We start from the raw sequence: 20213 nt of genomic DNA on the forward strand, positions 1-20213 counted from the left end.
TTTCCATTCCTAATATCCTTATGTCAAATTGTCGAAAAGATTGAAAAGAAATGAACACCCTATATATTTAGTGCAACCAATGCATCTGTATTTGCGCGGGCCGTAATTTGGCGCACGTTTGAAACAATCGGAAAGCCGTAGACTCACCATACTCGTTGGGTATGATGTCCGGATCGATGTCATCGACCGCCTGCTTGGTCTGAGGGTGGACCGGGGTAGTTGCACCTGCATTAGGTGGCTCGCACACGATCGGAGCGTGCTTCGGACTTCCGGGCCGGCCGTTTGAGTGCTTCCGGTAGAGCGCCGCCAGGATTCCCGTTACGGCCAGGGCCAAAAGGGTCGCCGTCGCTGCCAGGCCCAACAGCAATGGACTCAGCATCGAGGCGTCCGTGGTGCCTGTCACAGAACAGCAATGCAAAATGCTCCATCAACCGGAACTTCTATCGAGCTATCATCTGTTCTGCCATCCTCTGTTTCGTCCCTGCTTCCACGATTATTGCGGCAAGTATATTTTTACCCATCGTCAAACACCCCCGCTTTCTCCTCGATCGTTCCTACCACCGAAACTCCAATTTCACTCGGGCGCCGCTGCTAAATTTATTGTTCGCCCGGCATTGTTTCCTTTCGCGCTAAACTTCGAACAGGTTACGTTCGTTGTTTCAACGGAATGCTGTTTCGTTTTCAAAGTATTTGCTGTTAATCGCCCGAGGAAAGATTTATCGCAAACGCTATGGTTGTTGATATCTTTCGTTATTTCGGAATTCTATAATTAGATGCAGAAAGGAAGAATTATTGTCTGCGCGTTCAATTGAGAGGAAACAGAGTAAAATTAACTGCTAATGTTAATTATGTGTGAAACTAAAGTGTAGTTATTTTGTTAATCGTTAAATATAAACATATATCTAGTTCTTTAATTGTCCCGATGTACCATTGGTATTGATAGATCAAAATTAGGAATGAAACTAGTAGATTAGGTCAACCATTGGTCAGACGCATACGATTATTTCACTTATATCGCACGTAGGACGCTATTTTTCGTTCTATTTCTACCTGGAAATCATATTTTATTATATTTTCTTTTTGTTATACTCAGAATTACGTAACAAGTCAGTCTTGTTTTCAAACCACAAAAAAAAAATGAAAATTCCGTAACTATGCGTTACAAGAGCCACCTGATGTGCACCTGCAATGTCTAATTAGAACGGTGTCCGAAATAAGCAAAGATCAAGCGATGTACCCTGTAATGAACGAAAATTTCGTGCTCGCCACATACCGTCCCTAATAGAGGGCCGTGTCCGACCGCGTCATTATTCTCGCCCATACTCTTCTCGTTGACCGAGAGAGCGGGTAAGAGCGTCGCTATATCGGGGGCAGGTAAACTTAATAAGCAGACGATAATTAACGAAGGTATGTCAATTATGATGCTATTACGGTTCAGTCAGTGTACGTATATAATTAGACGAACGTTCTTGCATTGGCCTCTCTCGATATGCATCGCGCCGGCAACTCGTCCGCTTTGACTGGCTGAGCACGTGGAAGCTTGCAGGTGCGTGCGTGCAGACGCGTGAAAGCGTATGCACGCGCCACTGCAGGGGGTGAATCGTAAATCAGCCGTTAGGAGCCGCAGTCGCTTTGGGCTCTAATGGGGGTAAAGCTAGCCGCTTCGATGTTACGCGTTGTAAATTTTGTCCGGTGCGTAAGCGTTGTAAATTATTAACGCCTGCTTCGCTTGGCTTCGTCGGAGCCGATTTTTTTTAGCATAGAACGAACGAACGTGACGAGCACCGATACCGGCTGCTAATTGGTGTTTGCGCGAAAATGTTTGCGCCACGTGAGTACCGATAAGGCTGTTTGATTTCGTTTTATCGCGTGTTTACCGACTGTTAGTTGGCCGGATTATTTATTAACGATTAATTGGAAATTTTTTCGAAAGGATCGATAATAGTTAATAGCGCGACGAGAAAATTATTATATCCCTTAAAAGGGAGCCTTTGATGCTCCGCGCAAAGACACGGTAATATAAACACTGTCGAATGCTCTTTCGAAAATTTATGCAAGAAAATTAACGTCCTCTTCTTATTATAATTTGTAACGAAGAAATTAAAATAAAAGATAAATTGCGAAAACTCTCCGTAAAAGTTTCCAGGAAGCTTTAGAATTTTATATCGAGAGAGGACCGCGTCAACCGCTCGATTAACCCAGCACTTTTTATTCATTCGGATGCTGAAACCAAGAAACAACTCGAGAATTTGACTAATACCAGCTTCTCGAATTTATGCGCTGGAAGGAACGTTTAAGTTTCAAGCGGGCGTACCGTTTATAGCTCGAACACCGCGCTCGTTCCAGCTGCATTTACGTTTTAATACTCCTTGGGATAAAAAAAGAGAATGAAAGTAGTAAAAAAAAAATAGAGAACGGAACCGCAGAAAGCATGAATTTCTTGCTGTTTCTGAAATAAAAAAAAAAAAAAAAACACTAGAGAGAAACGACTCTGGCATGGTCGCGCAACAGTTGAAACAGACGTTTTCCATCGAAACGGAATTACGATTCTGGGAAAAGTAATTAGCGACTTTGCAAACGAAATGACAGAAAAGAAATAGAAAATACATGTACACAGGTGAACGGAATAATTCTTTCGTACGCATTGGACAAATCGCTTTCGCGTGTCTCACAGTAAATTCCATTCCCTCCGCTAAATGAACATTCGAACGTTTTCTCTTCTTAACGAACCGACGCAGGAAATACGAAATTATTATTAACTAAAATTCCACGAGCAAGAGGGAGGCTATTGTACGGTGCGTTCAAAGGCAGCACACCGGGGAATTAAATTAAATAACGCAGAAATAGTGGCGCAGAAACGTTCTCTTTCAATTCTGCCTATTACATTTACATTTTCTCTGTAACCGAGTTTAACTCGTTACGGTCGCTGTTGTGAAATTAAATTGCGCAGAGGATAATGCGATACGAACCTTTTTCCAAATATTATTTCGTTTGTCAAAAAATTAAATTCAGTTTGCAATGAGAATAACGAGGCTGACGTGTTGAGTAATTTTGAAAATATCCAACTTTTCCAGTGCTTCATGGAGTAATTTAATAATTAACGGGTTTTATAATGTTGTAAGGAGGTACAAGAAGAACGTATTAAAATTGAATTAAAATTGTGGCTCCCTCCATCGAGGGTTAATTAAATTTGATTTAAAAATGAATAATTTTCATACGAGTATTTGGAAGGAGCGTTTCGCAAATATTAACTTTGTCATTTGAAATTTGTTAAAAACGTTTCCCTCCGTCTACAAATATACATAATGACTGAAATTCAGCGAGTAGTAAATGACGTGGAAAAAATTCGGATAGGAAGTCTGAGATTCTTGAAAGGAATCATAAATCCACTGTTATCTTCAGCTGTTGCCAGAGAATAATTCGCGTGAAATCTCCGTACTGGACGAGAGTCCTGGGAGCATTTGTGATACTCGTTAAAGTTTGATTAGACTTTGATTGCCGGCAGAAAGCGGACCAATTTAAACTCCACCTCGAGAGCCGACCGGCAGACTTGTACAGGATAAAAAGCAGAGAGAAATAGAGGGTGGAGGAAAGGGGGGTGTTGAAATGGCGGGAGGACATTCGGTGATCAAGCGAGTGTTGCGTCTCGCCTGAAGTTACACTTCTATGGAAGAATTTAGCGAGAAGTCAAGCCTGTCCGGCTGTCTTTCTCTTGTACCGACGTGTAGACAGCTGTTTACACCGGAATATGTCCCCAGCCTCGAGCGTAATTAAACTTTTTCCACCGCGAAATTGGTTGCTCGCCACTCTCGCTTCTGTCCCTTCGGATAACCCTGCAGTATGCTGGACGGGAGATTAATCGATTGCCGTGGAAAATGGTAAAGGCGAAATTGTCGGGACGTAGAAAAACAGAAAAGAAAAATAGCCATTTTGAGTGGAAGCATTATCAGAGACGGAGGAACTTTGCTAAGTGGTGCAACGTGCACCGGACAATTGATTTTGTTAACACTGCTGAGGAGGACTGGTAATTAAGATTTTAGGGAGATTTTTAAAACTTTGTCTAAAAGGTGAGAAATATACGAACTTTCAAAATATCTCGAGCAATGAAAAATGGTAGTTAGAATATTTTAATTAAAGAGAGTAATATTAGCAAATTTTAATGACCATCGAAGTTAAAATTTAATCTAGGCTAATAAACATAATGCAACATTTCTATCACTACTAAACGTATTTCACCCTTAATTGGTCCCTAGCTTCAAGAAACTACAAAATCTCTCGGAAAATTGCGTGTAGGTATACTCTTTTCTACACCGTCCCTCTGTCGTCTAATTCCGAAGACAAACCTAAAGAAACAACTGGTAAGTAAACCTGAGCTTAAACGAATAACTCACTTTGTTTCCACTTTCGAACTACCGAGACAAAGTTAATTTACCGTGCGAGATACAGTAACCGGAACAAATAAACGAGCCGAAAGTGAACGAAACATTTTCAGCTACTGTAATCTACCTGTAGAAAACTGTATTTTGTACTTCGATATACAATTAGAATTTCCTGTTCACGAATAACTGTCTAAACGAGGCACGAGTTAAACGATAGAATAGGATTGTAAGATCTCAACTATTCCCATTGCTGGGTCAAACATGCTCAGCCGGTTTAAATACGTTTGCTGGACTGTTTGCGTTGTAACTCGTGAGCCTGGCTAGCAACCGTTCCATTACTAATTGCGGCAGAAACACGAGCAAATAATGAAGCAACGACGAGAACAGGCAACGCCACGTCCACTGTGGCCAAATATTGATATACCTACTGTTAGGTTGCGGTAACGACGCCGAACTTACGGCAACAACAAACGAGGCTGCCTTTTATAGAGCAAATAACCCGGTAAATAGGCGGTGAAATTCTTAGCATAGACGCTGCATAACCAACAACGACGTTACGTGCCACAACATTTTCACCCTCGCCTCCGTTGAATATTTAGGCAGAAGCTTTTCGAAAATATGTCCCTTAATAACGGTCCAGCTATTTCCTTCCATGATGCGTTTATAAAAGAGTAATGGATTTTTCGAGATGAAGGTGAAAATTAATTATCTCGATCCTTTTTAAACATTTACTTATTGTTGATTCAAATCCTGTGGGACGTTACAGATATTTTTAGTACATCTGCTGCTGTTATTGTATCAAATTAACTTGAAACTAATGAATGAAAGGAAATATCTTGTAGAATACATTTACAATCGCTAACGAGGGAGTTTCGAGTTTCCCTACTTTGTCAGATAATTCAATCGTCCCGCGTTAACAGTCAATATCGATAATGTTATTCAATTACGTACGTATCCATTGATCTTAATTTCCGGTATTAATTAATCCATTATCAATCCAACAACGTCAAACTATTTGAAGCTTTCCGTTGAAATTTCCCTTAATAATCTCGTTAATTAACACTTGTTATCGGTATAAGATTTCAAATTATAGATTTTCTGTTACAATTCAGACTTGTTGCTTGGCAAATTTTCGTAATAAATTTCCCAAATATTGAAGAACTTATCAGCCAATAAAATAGAGAAAATGGTAATAAAAGCACAGGGGTAAACCGTGTCGATGTTCAGCCATCGATTTTCCATTCAACCATCTAAGGTGACCAAAGTGCAACGGTAAATAAGGCGGAAAATGGTTGAGAATTTCAAGCGAATAGCTGCTTGTCCCTTTACGAGTGCAACTTCTTCAGAACAGAATTTGAATGCACTTAAGACACTCTCTGGTCGTAACGTCGTGTTGACCATGCACTTTGTTCCGCCTGCATAAACAATGCAGACACAAGGTAGCTGAAGCAAAACGCGCGAACAGACACTCGTTCGAGCCTCTGTAGAAACAACACGAGTGCACACACTTGAAATCATTATGCAGCTCGTCCCGCGAGCTGATAGCTGCCAACTGTCACCTAACCTATCTGTCAACACTCGTTCAGAGAACAGAATTTCTGTGCACCGGTGCGGCAGATGCGTTCGGAATGTCACGCTCCGAGAATCAAAAGATGCAGCCGAAGAAAAATGGAAATTTCACCTACACCTTGCTCGAGTTTAACCGTCAGTCGTAAATCACATTTCTCAACTGCAAAGGACATCCATCGAATAGTGATGTCCGCCGTGAAATCCATGAGATATCAATACATTTCATCGTATTTTATCATTGAATTATAAATTAGAAATATAACACTTTGAAATCGAGACCAGTAGCTTTGGGTGTTAAATCGATTGGTCTTTTCACGTTCGTAAGTCATGGGAACAGAGATCAACTGGAACGAGATGAAACGAAAAGGACAAAACTCCTGTTACAAGAATAATCCTATCTCGGGCTAAGGATTCGATGTCTGTCGAGTTTTGTCGAAAGTTTCCTGCGTTGAAACCGAGTCGAAAGTGCGCCTCGTACGAGTGGGTCGTGGCTTAAGGCAGTCGCGACACAATTCATCCTAAATCGAGGCAATCTCGCGGAAACCTGAAACCAATTTCGAAAGAATTGCATTCTAAAACCATCCACGTGTCTAGCTCCGGGCCAAACAACCGACCACCGCGTATATCGTCGAGACGTCGGTCCAATTGAATGTCGAAACTCGTCCAACAGTTCGTGGTCGTAGTCGATATCTTGCTAAGCTAAGAAGGGAAACAACTTTAACGGATATTCGATTTTCTTTCTTAAGTAATCCAATGCCACCGATCGCCTTAAAGAACCTCTGAGATACCTTCCTGATATTTTCCTGGTTGAAGGATATGTATAATTTTTAAACGAAAGAGAATATTAGAAGTATATATTTTCGATGAATCGTGTAAAATTTAGAAAATGAAAATAATATGAAATAAAATTGGGGCTTTCTACAGGATTAATAGTTATTCATTTGTTTAAGTGCAAAGTCAAACATGTCTCATCCACTGAAACATTTCTTCTTCCAAGTATATTTCACCCTCTACAACTTTCGAAAAGTTCTTGCAAAGGATAGGTAATTTTAAGATACCTAGAAAATTGAATTGGACGCTAGTTTCGGAGGCAGTGACTCTCTGCCAAGTAATCTTTTTTAATTTTTTAAGTGACCAAAAGTTGCATGGCCTTAGAAACGAGTTTTGAAAATTTGAAAAGCTGCAAATTTCGAAATCCCTTCAATGAAGAAACTTTATTCTATCAACATTCGAGTCACCTTTATAGATCCTCTTCTTCGAACTCTCCTATTCTCTAAATTTGAAAGAAAAGTGAATTTAAAAATTTACAATCGTCTAAGTATCGCAATGGCAACGAGTTCCAATTAGCCTGTAACTATAAATTTCAATAGGGTTCAAGTAAAATCCAATTACACGAATTGCTCGTTGAACGAATTCTCGGTCGACGAATTTCTCCGAAAGATTCTTTTTGCCTGGACTAAATACGAGAAGGGATGAAAAAGTGTTGGGAAAAAGGCGAAGAATAACTATTTATCACCTTCCTTTCGTTCTCTCATCTCCGATATCTTATCCACTTTTTCCGGGGCTGTGCTTTTTCTTCCCGTCTACTCGGCTTTCGCTATCTTTTCCTCCGACAGCCCTCCGTTGCGTGCTTAAAGAAGAGGATCCCTTATTTCTTATTCTACGATTCGCGACAGTTCGAGCGGGTCTAACAAAGAAACGTAGGAGACGTTACTCCGCGAGGAATAAGTAGACCCTGTTCCCATGCTTAATTTTCCTAATGGATTAGCCGGCAGCCGACTGCCGCTACCAAATGGAAAGACGTTGGAGCGTGGTTCCGTTCCTCTTTCCCTCCATTTTCATTTTACCCGTTCATTTTCTTGCTCCGTCGCGTTACCTTGCATCTGGTTACCTAGCGCTTTTCTTTCGCCACCAGAACAGAAGGAATCCGCCTCTCTTCTCGATCCCTGAAACCATTTCCTTGCCTCCGCCCGTGATCCCGACGGTGTTGTCCGCGACCGGAAACCGACGCGTTTTTGAATGCGTCTCGTCGTTTCACACCTTGAATCGAGATATCGAGCTGGGGAACGAGAGCTACATTGTCGCGACACGAATACAAGAGGATCTCTAGCGGATCCTCTCGGGACTGTTGGACCTATGATGGAGGTCAGGTAAAAGATGAAGTAAAACAACGTCATGTTTTTTTTCTTTTTTAAATAATAAAGGAAAGTGCATGCGATTCGCAAGGTGTCTCAAGTTTTTTAAGTCAAAGACTGTCAACACATTCTATGGGTATATTTGAATGAAAGGATCAAGAGTTTCGAAGATGCTACTTCATCGTAGAAATGCAACGCGGTCAGGTTTACACCAGCCTTGAATGGTGGTTCGGATAAAAATAGGAGAAGCGCATAGAATAGAATCGCTGAATGCGCGAAGAGAGTCGCACAAAGGGTTTTGTGACGATTTTCTTGGTGGACTGACCCCGATGGCGTTCCATCAAACGGGGGACAAAGCAAAGGGGCCGCAAATTGGCTCGAACGGTCCGCAGGCAGGCCGTCGCGTCGTTCGAGTAAATCAGTGCCGGCGGGCTTACGGTTGTCAAATCAATATTTGCACCTCGCCACCCTGCCAGCCAGCCAGCAGAGACAGGTCGGTGTGCAAAGTCAGGCGTGCTGGAATTAGAGAAGAAGGAGCCGGAGGGAGGGAAAGAAGAAGGAGGGTTGGCGAATTGGACAGCGAGCCGACACTTTATGCGGTTGGTCGGGCTGGAAATCGTTGGAAATCGCTGGCAAACTGAATTAACCCCGATGTTAACCCCGGCACCGTATGTTACCAATAACTTTCCATTATGTTCCGGAAGGTGTTTGAGCAGAGTCGATTATAACCGCGCGCCAACATCGGGGAAAGGAATCTCGGCTACGAGCAATTTGACAAATATACACACGTCGATACCTTGGACCCCGACAAATCGTCCCCGAGGAGTTTCTCGCGGGATTAAACCGAGCGACGGATACCTCCTTGCATCGGGAATCTCCTTCAGAACGGATACGTGCCGGGAAAACTCGATTGTTAACGGGAACATGACGCGTAACGAAAGCACGGCAAACACGGCAAAGTGGAATATATAATCGAATATCCGTCAAGATTCGATAAATTTCATTGCCTTTTCTCCTTGAATTTCTCCTTTCAAAGAAACTAGAACGCAACGAGAATATTTCCGTGATGAAAAAACTAGAGGAAATATAACGAACAAGAATAACACGATTCTATTTTTATCGTCCCTTGTAATCGATCGATATACGAAGCACCAATAACTTTGCCGAATATTGATGAGCCCTAATAAGTCCTATCGGTTTCTTCACCCCTGTCATCATTCCGTTTGATAGCGCCAATCAATCAATCAACCTGGCATCACATTTGAACACCGTCGGTCGGTCGGTTCGTGTATTGGCAACCCCTCTTATTCAAAATCTAGCCCATTTATAATAGCTATTTGAAAATGTTTCCCTCGACGGATCTCTAAACGGACGGCAATTCAAGAGCAACCGTGACCAGGGTAGCAAAGCGGATGTGGTGTATTGACCGTAGGAAGAGCCGGTTGTCGGCAGAGGATTCCGGTATTTATCATAGACCGTACTCGCAGAAGGCAACGCGCGGAAGGGCATTGAAAGCCAGCGAAACAGTCCTGACGCATAGACAGATATGTAGGTGTTCGTTGATTGAGTGTAATCTGTTTTGTTAATTGCAAGGTCCGCAGAGTCCGATACCTGCGGTTGCGTTCCGCTGCGTTCAGCATTACAAGCTGAACTGTTGCCGTTACCGACCTCTCGTTTCTCCTTCGAGCTTGTACAACCAGCCTCCCGTACAACCTACCCCGACCGCACTCAGTCTCCCTTATGGGAGCCATCGGGAAACAGAGTTCAGTGACGGGAGGGGGAGGAGGGCCGAGTTTGAGGGGCGGTTAACCGACTAATTGCAATACTGACGCGTCCGCTTCGACTATTTGCGCAATTGCAATCATATCCGCTCGCTACAACGTCACCTACCACCGCCTATAATACGCGTGCACGATGCGAGTGCCGTTAATGGACCGTCGAGAGGAAAAGTTCAGCGTTTTTCCGACGTTCCCGTCATTTTTCAAAAGCCACCCTCTGACCCCGACACGGTGAAACTGGCCGTAGTCATTGGTCGTTGTGGCGTCAGCGTCCATTACCAGTCGACCCTCCTGCTCTCCCACTCTCCCCCTCTTTTTTTTTTTTTTTTGTTCGCGAATTTCAGCAACGCGCAGAGAAAACAGGAACGATGCAGGATTTATAGAGAACCGATTTTGCTTTGTTTGCTGGTTCGCCTCGCTGATTTTTCGACCATTCTAATTTTACAGAATTGCTACCCTTCTATGGTATTCAGTACTTTGGTGTGAAATTTTTGGAAATTTCAAGTTAAAGATACATGGTTTTTGTTTTATCAGTCGCGCTACTGACACGGAGAACTACCCAAGTGTTACACTCACTTATCAATTTAAGTTACACAAAATAGAATATAGAATTTTAGTTTAGAATTATATAGAATTGTAGTTATTCAAAAATTTTTTTATCATTAAAAAAAAAAAAAAAAAAAAATGGGAAGTAAAGATTTGAACCGATGACCTTTAGATTGCGAGTCATGTGGTTAACCACGGAGCGGATCCATGACTCGCAATCTGAAGGTCCTCGGTTCAAATCCCTGGTTCCCAACAATTTTTTTTTTTTTTTTTTTTTTTTTATGATAATTTTTACGTAATAGTTATTCAAAAAGAGACAAATTATCATAAAAATAAGTGTTAACATTTGGGTAGTTCCCCTTGTGAAACAAATCATTATAAAGTTTGATAAATTCATTTGAATTTTGTCAGTGCGTAATTACCAAGGGGTTAACGAGTAGCAGAAAATGTTTCGTCTGGAAAACAAAAGATTCTTGATAACGATCATTGAATATTGCCTTCAGCAGAAAATAAGGCCACGATAGGTGCATTTAAGCCGAGCTCGATACTCAATAAAAAGGATTGGATACCATCTTTAGTTGTACCATCCAATTTATAGTCCATTTCGATCATTTACTTCGTCGTTAATCGGACCGAACTGGAAAACAGACTCGTGACCGAGTCTTAAAATTCACCGGATGTTCCGTTTCTTTTTCATTCTCGTTTTGTTAATGGCAAGAAGTTCGTTCCACGGGCGTCCCAGTTTTCTCCGGCTTCCGTTTTCTTCTTACAGATAATACGAAAATAATCATCCTCGGTAACGAGAAAACTTCTCGACGTTTTACCGGATTCGATAATGTAAATAACCCCGTCACAGTTGAATTACAGAAATGCAGATACAAACATTCAACCTCGTTCCCCCTGGATTCTTTACGCGAAATTGTGAAACTTGATAAGAGTTATACCTTTTTCATCCGCGTTAGATATACTATACGACCCTTATCCGATTGTCATTTTAAATTTTTGAAACGTATCTGTGTTTGAAATTTTATTATCTCCAATTTAGCTTTTTTTTAAATAAAATCCTAAATGTGACTTTTAAAATAATTTGATAGGAAGGTATCTCTGAATGAATTTCAGATAATTATTTAAAAAGAAAAAATAAATATAAAAGCCGCTTTAAGTATTTGATATACAAAAGAATATTTCAATTAAAATTATTTTTCCCTCCAGTAAAAAGAAATAAATAAAAAGATTTTTATCACTCGAGTTTGAAATGTAGAACACACCTGTAATTATATTTACGGTATTATTCAGTGTATATCGAAGAAACAATCAAACAAGCAATAATTGCACCGTTAATTAGTTATCGTGGAGTCTTTCGCTTAATTGTTTCGGCTTCAAATGATTGCGTGATCACCGCTCGCTGTTATTAATGCATGAAACGTGTAAGTACCTACCACAAAAGTAACTGCACTATCGATCGAATGGCATCGAGATTTAAATTGGGGCCTTTAAGGTCTAGTTACCCTGCACGTAATCGAACAAAACCTTACGATATTTATTACCAAACCAGGGAAATAATATGTTACGTAATCATGCACCCTTGTGTGCTATTATTACTTGCATTAATACTACTTCCTTGAAATTCATTAAAAATTACTTTATTTCTTTATAAATTTCTCATATTTTCTCAAATATTTCTGCGACAATTATTGCTCATTTTGGATTCGTGTAAGATTACACAAATTTATGACAATTGAAATTTAATTTCAGACTAAAAACTGTTAACCCTCGAGGAGTATGTTCGAAATGAAGTTAAAATTGGAACTCCTTCCATGTTCCACCATTCGAGGGTTTAAGATATTACTTTTAATTGAGTATCTAATTTTAGTCGAAACATTTTCAAACACATGTTCTAGATTTAATCTATCATTCATCTATCATTCGAAAATGAAAATACGAGTTTTAGCAGAATTTCTAAATTTGTATCTGATTGACACCCCTATAGAAATCTCTCGATCCCTCAGCTAAATACAACATTAAAAAGTCAATGCACTCACCGGTGGTGTACATGGCAACACCCTTCAGGGTCACTGGCTCCAGAATGGCAGGCTCGCTCCTCCCTTTCGCATTAATCGCGTAGAGAAAAAGTCGGTAACTCTTTCCTGTCGTTAGGCCTGCTACCTCAAACATTGGTCCATTTGGGCTCGCTGGAACGGTCTTGTTCAGTAATATCGGTCCACCGTCCTCGTCGGAGACGACCTCTAATTGGTAACTGTAGATTGGAAGTCCACCGTCGTATCCTTCCAAACATCGCACTAGAAGACCGGTTCCAGATTTTGCGCTCAATTCTTCATTATCCAAAGGGGCGGACATTTCTGTCGCGCTACAGTTGTGGAGAGCGTATGGACGACCGGCAGCTATCACCTAAACGATCCCCAAATTTTTATTTTTTATTATTATATAAATTATTTAAGAAATTATGGTATTGGAGTTTCAAGATTTCTTTCTTTTTCACCCTCTTTCATTTTCCCTAATTCAACGTATTGTATCAAACACGAATAGCTTTAAAATTCGACAGATGCATCGTCTACCTGGACAAAGCATTCTCTGTTTCCAAAGAAATTCGATTCTAAACCATTAAAAGCAATCTCGTGTTTACAACTCTAATCTGCAACGATGCAGGGTGCATTCGAGTAACGTATCGGCAAAGTGGCGTCAGCGTTTCTCTTTAATCGAACCAAATCGAATCTGATTTTTTCAACCGTATTCTCCAATCTACCTCCCGACAGAAAATGGATTATTGTATTACCACTCTATGCGCTCGTGTAACTCTAAAGTAACATGGCGAGTTTCAGTGTTCTTTTATTTCAAATAATACCATTGAAAATTGCCATAATAAAAAGGGTGCAAACTTTCTTTAATTACTTCCAGCATTACAAGAATAAATATTAAGGACTTTACACTTTGCTTTCGTACATTTAAGACCCGAACGTTACAATATTAAAATTTCCGGCACAAAATCACCTGGTCCAAATTAAACTTCTTCGCATCGCTTTAGATGATTTAAAAAATCGTGAATTTAAATCGAAAAGTGAAACGCAAATAAAACTTCACCTCATTCAAATTCATTGCCTTTATGAAATTCACCACGGGCAAATTTTAAAATGCTGAATTTTATGCATCTCTTTTTTTAACATGCTACTTTCCTCACTTTCAACTATTTGATTATTCGAGTTTCCTTAAAACTTTTCCAACTGTTTGGAATGAAACATTTCAATTTAATCCACGTTTAATCTCGCGAATAAATTTTATCGAATTGCGCGTTGTGGACATAATTTGGCATTTGATTTTAATTTGTACGAGTTATGTTCGTAATGAAGTAGCAATTAACTGTTAAAAATAATTTTCATGACTATGGTAAAATTTTAATATTTGTCTAAATAGTGTCAAGTTAAATACAGCTTGTTTCAATGCTAAGAACCATTCTTTGTTAGCAAAACTGTAGTCACGTTCCAAGTTTCATTTTTCTCGATTCGTTCATTGAGAGGATATTCTACTATACAAACAAACACACGAGAACGGTGGCATCATTCGGAAAATGGTCAAATCGTGTTCATCCCTAGAACGTGCAAGTCTGTTGAAAACGTGAAGTCGAATTTTTTACTCTATACCACGAAAGAGCAATCTGAACTGAAATGATCAACACAGAAGCTACGATAAAAGCAATGGTAATTATAAATAATGGATGAAAGAGATAATTGAAATTAAAAAATTTCTTTACCATATTTTTGAAATTATTTGACAGAGTTTCATTAATCACGTGGTATTAATTATAAATATTCTTACACGTGAGAATCGTGAGTGAGATGACTGTATAGCTGATGAGAAACGAGGGAAATGCACTTACTTGAAATAGACACGGTGCTCGTTGCTTGCCAACTTGGTTAGTCGCCCAACACGCTACAGTGCCATAGTCCATTTCCGTGGAAGGTGTGTAGTTTAACCTGGAGCCGTGGAACTGTTGATACTCCTTCAGGCTTTCGGCAACGGACGGTGTCCCTGGTGCTGGCACATGCGAGTAACGAGAATGAGGAACCTCCACCAGCTCGCCAGAATTATTGAATGTCCAGTGGAAAGTCAACGGTGCGGGATGACTTTCCACGGAACAAACCAACGATACGGTTTCCTGTTTCAGGGCACCCACCACCACCTCGCTTCTACCCTCTTTGCAAACTGGCGTATCTGCAAATGACCATACTCTCTTCTTACTATAATGCTTGGAAGAAAAATATTATTTTTATTTTTATTTTTATAAATATATAAATTCTTGTCAGTGAAGCTTTATGCAAGGTAATTAAATTGACATAATTGATTTATCATCGATATATATTTAATTTCAACTAAAAAACCATGGATTGTATATTAACCCTCGAACAACGGACCATGTAGAGAGCTCCAATTTTAAGATAAATAACAGAATTTTTGTTTTACTGTGAAATACAGTATGAAAATTTAACAATATTACGAAATAACAGAAAATGACATCTTAATGTTATTGGTCCGGTGTCGGAAACCCGAAACCATAGGGTATAATGTAAACTGAAACAGTCATTTGAATTCAATTGATCCGCTACAAGGGTAAGTTAGACGGTACATAGTGCGGTAGTTGCAGCCATGTTCGAATACTCTGAACGTCTATGCAGATATCGCACAACTGCAATTTAACCAATTGGACTGCAACTTGACACTTGCTGAGGTAATCACTTGTCACTCGAACACGTATTCCAACTGGAAGTGAATTGTTTTCAAACGAATTACTCATCGATACGTCTTGGCCTCTTTATTAACGTTCAAGTTTCGAAAGTGCTGAATCTGTGCTACTCTCAAATATGTCTAATTGTACCAATTAAAATTTCAATTTGTTATAATTTTCAATTGAATTTTATTTATTTCTCTCTAAATACTACATGGAAAATCTGCAATGATCACAAGAAATAAAAATAAAATTTGCTCCACAATGTAATTAACCCTCGGACGGCCAACCATGGAGAGTGCCCCAATTTAATATCCTTATATTACCTTAAGTAATATCCTAAGCTCCGTTGTTCAAGGGTTAATCGATAAATTTCGATTACCTAACACAATCAATGACATCATGATATACCTTATAACAATGTATCTACTTAAATTGAAAGTATGAAAAAGAATTGAGTGAGAAGTTTAGTAAGGAACACCGGTGATACAGAATTCTAGCTAATCTGTTAATATTCAGAAGTGATCTGAGCGTGTGAAACGGAAGACGCCTCGACACCGTTCAAGCCGTAGTATGTTCGATCGATTGGCTAATAGGAAATTCTCTTGACATTGGTATTTGCAATAGGCCATGGCACACGGAAATTCCAAATGGCACGGGAAATGATTTATGATGGATGGATCACGGGACGGATCCGTTTCAATCTGATGCGTTTGATGTACTGCCGAATTAATTACTAATACGAGAAGTCGACGATGCCGAGGATCATGTCAGCAGACGTTCTAATCTCAAAACAACGTTCGCCGATTGAGACACACATTACTGCGCGATTACTCGTTAGGAAGCATTAGAAGATGTTTGAAGCTAATTGGAACAGGTATATTCTAGGAATATACCATGTGATTTCCATGAGAAAATGGAGAATAATTTTCAATAACGATAGAAATTAATTTAGATGATTAATATTTAATGTCAATTAAACTGAAAGGTAAAATTAAGGTAATCTTAGAAACACTTTGGTAACTTAACGAGAATCAATGCCAGTAGTGCACCGAATATCAGAGTTAAAACATTAGGATGGAATCGCGGTTACCTTTAGTTCTGATCACCCCTTGCTCCCCCCTTAACCGGCCTAGCTTAGCACATTGCCAGCCTGCGTTCACCCACACATGAATATTCAGTTACGCTTTACATACATTGAATATGCATCGCAGTCCTTCCTTCCCTCTTAGGTCATTTACAAGATGCAGATACGTTGGACTACCACCAATGGGGTACCAACCATTCTAATAGAATAACTGGTGCTGTGTGTTTTACAGAAAACTATCCGCAACTGTCCTCGTCCCGTTCCTTCGCGAACCTTTTCACCCTATTCCTCGACGTGATTCCTAGAAGCGAGGATCCTTTCAGAGCTCGATTCGCTGCTACCGCTTATTCGGCTGCTACTTGCCATCGATTAAGTAATTATCGAAGAGCCGAGGTGAGAGCTGGCAAATTAGGGAATTGGTCCGAGAATATCAACCCCGGGGTGAAATTCTATTCGCGGCCTCTTCCGTTGTTCCAGTGATTAATGACTGGCTAACTATTGTTTGCATTAAATTTCCGCCGGTTTCAGGGAAGTAAAATTCAACGTTGTTCCAACGACTTTTTACTTAATTGCCTGAACAATAATCGGGATTCCGGGAAATTAGAGAAGAAGTTTCTTCTTCTATTTTTAAAAGATAAATGAAATATTCGGAACGAATTACGGTAAGGTTAATTTTTCAATTTTATGCTGTTCCTTTAAAAATTATTCTTGCTATATATTTTGTAACTTTGAGTCACGATGGATCTAGACTTCGCTGTTCAAGGGTTAAGAAGAAGTAGAATTTGAATGGTAACAAATATGTAGACTCACACATTATTCGAAGAGTGACTGGGTTACTGGTAGTTTTTCCTTCGCCATTGGCAGCACGACAGGTGTAATCACCCGCTGAGTATCGGGTTATACCTTGAAGAACCAGAGAATAATCGCTGAGGACGATACCCCCAGTGAGATTGTTCTTCAGTTCTTTACCCTGAAACAGATAATACCTTTTTGCTGCAAAATTTGTTCCCATTTATTAATAGAAATGCTATTATTTACATAAAACGTGAAATATCTTTTATATAATTTTACTTATAACACAAAAATAATTTCTTAAGTTATGATTGAAAAATTGTTTATAGAGTAGCTACAGAAAGAATGGATCAAGTGTTATGTCAGGACTTACATCCTTGAACCAGGCAAGCTTGTACACTTTTGGATTAGCCCTGACTAAGCATTCGAAATAGACGTCGTCACCCTCTTTGATACTATCTGGATTCAAGGTTTCGCCCATCTTGAGAGTCACCACAGGCTGATACTGCACGTCCAGTCTCCACTTGTCCTCCAAAGCACTGTCAGGAATGGCAGGGTTCTCCGCTCGACACGTCAGATATTTTCCATCGTCTTCTATGCTTGGCACGAAACTCAAGATACTGAGGCTCTGATTATTTTCCAATGCGTACTGTGAATAAAATGTAATTTATTTCTACTTACGTATGTAATTTAAATGACACAAATACTGAAATTGTAATTAAAATGTCAAAGAATAAACAACTTTGTTATACGTCAGATCAACAATGTTATCAATTTCTGACAATATTCTGGCTGTTCTTTGTACGAAAGCTACCATTCAACAAATGCAATTCCCTGCAAGTGTTTTCTATTAAATTTCATTTGTTTCTTACAAGTTCCCGTCGATTGGATCGAGATTAACGCCTCGAACGGCAAGCAATTAAATGGTAAACAGATTTCACCGGGTGACCGGGCGTTGGCGAAGCCGTCCGAACAATTTGTCACTGGTTTAATATGAAAATCCATTCGGTGCTGGTACGCGTTGCCACAGAAAAGGGACGAAAGAGATTAACGATTTTTTAGGATTTATGGCGCGGTAGCGTGGAATTGAGGAAAATAAAGGGCGAAACCGGTAGAACGAAGGCGAACTCGTGACTAACGCCCTATACGTTCCCAGCTTGCTGTTTCTCTCTAACCCACCGCGTATACCCTTCCGTTTCCGTGATGTCATTTTAATGATAGCGCCAGTAGGCATACGTATCGAGAAATGCCGCGTATCTCGCATCAGTATCGCGAATGCGATGAATGGAAGTAACGGTTCGTCAGGATGAATGTCGCATCATCGCTTCTCCTCTACTTTCTATCTCGTTTACTCTTCATCCCTTAAAACCACCATCTGTCATTCTATCTCTTTCTAACCCCATCTCATATAGTCATTTTTCGTCTCACTTTGATATGACCGACATACAGTCAAACGAATAGCATTTTAAGTGGAAGGAAATACTAGAATCTCTATTTTAGATAACCAACAACGTTACGTAAGAGATTTTGAAGAAAAAAATATTTCTCAAATTTACATCAATTTTATAGAGTAATTATATTTCTATTTTCATGAAAAGATTCTCTAGATTTGTTTAAATACATTGATATGAATTTTGGTACGATTTTGCACAAATTTTTATAATGTATTTTAATTTATTTTAATAAATAAGGGTCTAATAAAAAAGTAAATTATACCATGTGATAGAGTGGGTTTTTGTATTGAAAAAATGTTTAAAGAAAATTCCAATAAATTATTTCGTTAAGGTAAGAAACTAAATACTGTGAATGGTGAGGCGCCGATAGTAGTACGACTCAACGCTGGCGCAGCCACTGGACGCTTTATGTCATTGATTACTACTGTCAGCGCTTCACCACTCGCGATTCTGCTATCTTTATGCACACTCGCGATCAGGGTAGGCTTCCCTAAGAAAAATTGTGATGTCCCACGTTCTCGCCCTTCCGCACAGGCATGCCTGGGGCAAATAACGAGAAAGTGAATGGTATGAAATTTTTTAAACGAATACTGTTATTACCGAGGAACACCTCTGAGTAGGAAGAAATGACAAAAAATATCTGGTGATTGATACGATTTATTTCCACCTAGAATGCCCATTCGACCCAGTACGTGACGGTTTCTCTTCCATTTTTTCCATGTAAGCTTCACTGCGTTACGTTTTCAGTTCGCTTCGTTGCAAAGCGATCGAATATCGCGATAAAGCTCTCCGAACAATCGAACGGTAGCGTCAATGTATTCCGCTGGGAGATTGCGTACGGGCTATGGTTACGATTACACCGACGGATGTATGCGTAAACCGAAAGTTATCCACGCAGAAATAGCGACCCTCTCTCCCGAGAGGAACGCAGAATAAATCGGATCTTTCGTGGATCGCTTCACAATGCTTTGACTCTCTATAATGGATCGCGATGTTTGATCGAGACTTCGGCTATCCATATACCCTTCGCCCTTTCTGATGTTAACGAAACTCAGGAGCACGATTTAAAATCGTTGCACAGGGTTATAAAATGCACTAAAGATAACAATTTTTTTTATATTACTATCGTGGAATTGGGATTTTCAGTTCCATTAAAGAGAAATCGTGAAAATTGAAGAAGAAATAAAAGAAAATGATAAATAGCTATCATTTGAAGTAGTAAATTGGAGCGTCTGATTAACAAATTATATTCTAATATCCTTAATAATAGGTAGTATTAGACATTGCTGCTTCTAATGTGGCAATCAACGTGTTAATAGTGGTCGTTTCGTTTTCTTCGAACCTATTACCGTAGCTGCATTATTCATTAGCATAGAGGAAGAAGAAGAAAGGAGAGAAAGAACGTGGAAACAAAGCCTTTAGAATTCATACAAAAACGTTAAATGTTCATTTCGAACGTAACTTTTCGTATTATTTAAATTCATATCGAAAGGAAAAAGAGAGAAAGTTGGGTAAAATTCATAAAGTTAAAGCGAAACACTTTTATTTTGAACCTTTTGCATAATATAGAACTTTCCTTTAATTGAATTCCGTACTCTCTATTATGCAAACAATTTTCTATTTTCTTTTAGTGAAGACTAGAAATAAAATCCAAATTAAAAGATTAACCTTCCTTAACACGTTAAATATCGTGAGATATGTAACTATAAATAGAAAAATATTATTTTATATAATA

General features: G+C 39.5%; 1 protein-coding gene across 7 annotated transcripts in view; it reads right to left on the reverse strand.

Annotated features, from left to right (window-relative positions):
- The window catches only part of LOC117603132 (kin of IRRE-like protein 2), a 214410-nt gene that overhangs the window by 116010 nt on the left and 78187 nt on the right, over positions 1–20213 (reverse strand). For all 7 annotated transcript variants that reach the window (XR_004581142.2, XR_013063214.1, XR_004581145.2 and 4 more), the window contains exons 6-10: positions 17398–17673; positions 17043–17202; positions 14300–14634; positions 12450–12816; positions 148–396 (exon numbers count right to left, since the gene is read on the reverse strand). Coding sequence is in view for 2 of the 7 variants with exons in the window: in XM_034321963.2 (XP_034177854.1) it covers positions 148–396; positions 12450–12816; positions 14300–14634; positions 17043–17202; positions 17398–17673 (1387 nt within the window). In the remaining 5 variants the exon portion in view is untranslated. The remainder of the gene's footprint in view (positions 1–147; positions 397–12449; positions 12817–14299; positions 14635–17042; positions 17203–17397; positions 17674–20213) is intronic.

Source organism: Osmia lignaria, chromosome 12 (assembly GCF_051020975.1).
Source record: "Osmia lignaria lignaria isolate PbOS001 chromosome 12, iyOsmLign1, whole genome shotgun sequence".
Taxonomy (NCBI): Eukaryota; Metazoa; Arthropoda; class Insecta; order Hymenoptera; family Megachilidae; genus Osmia; species Osmia lignaria.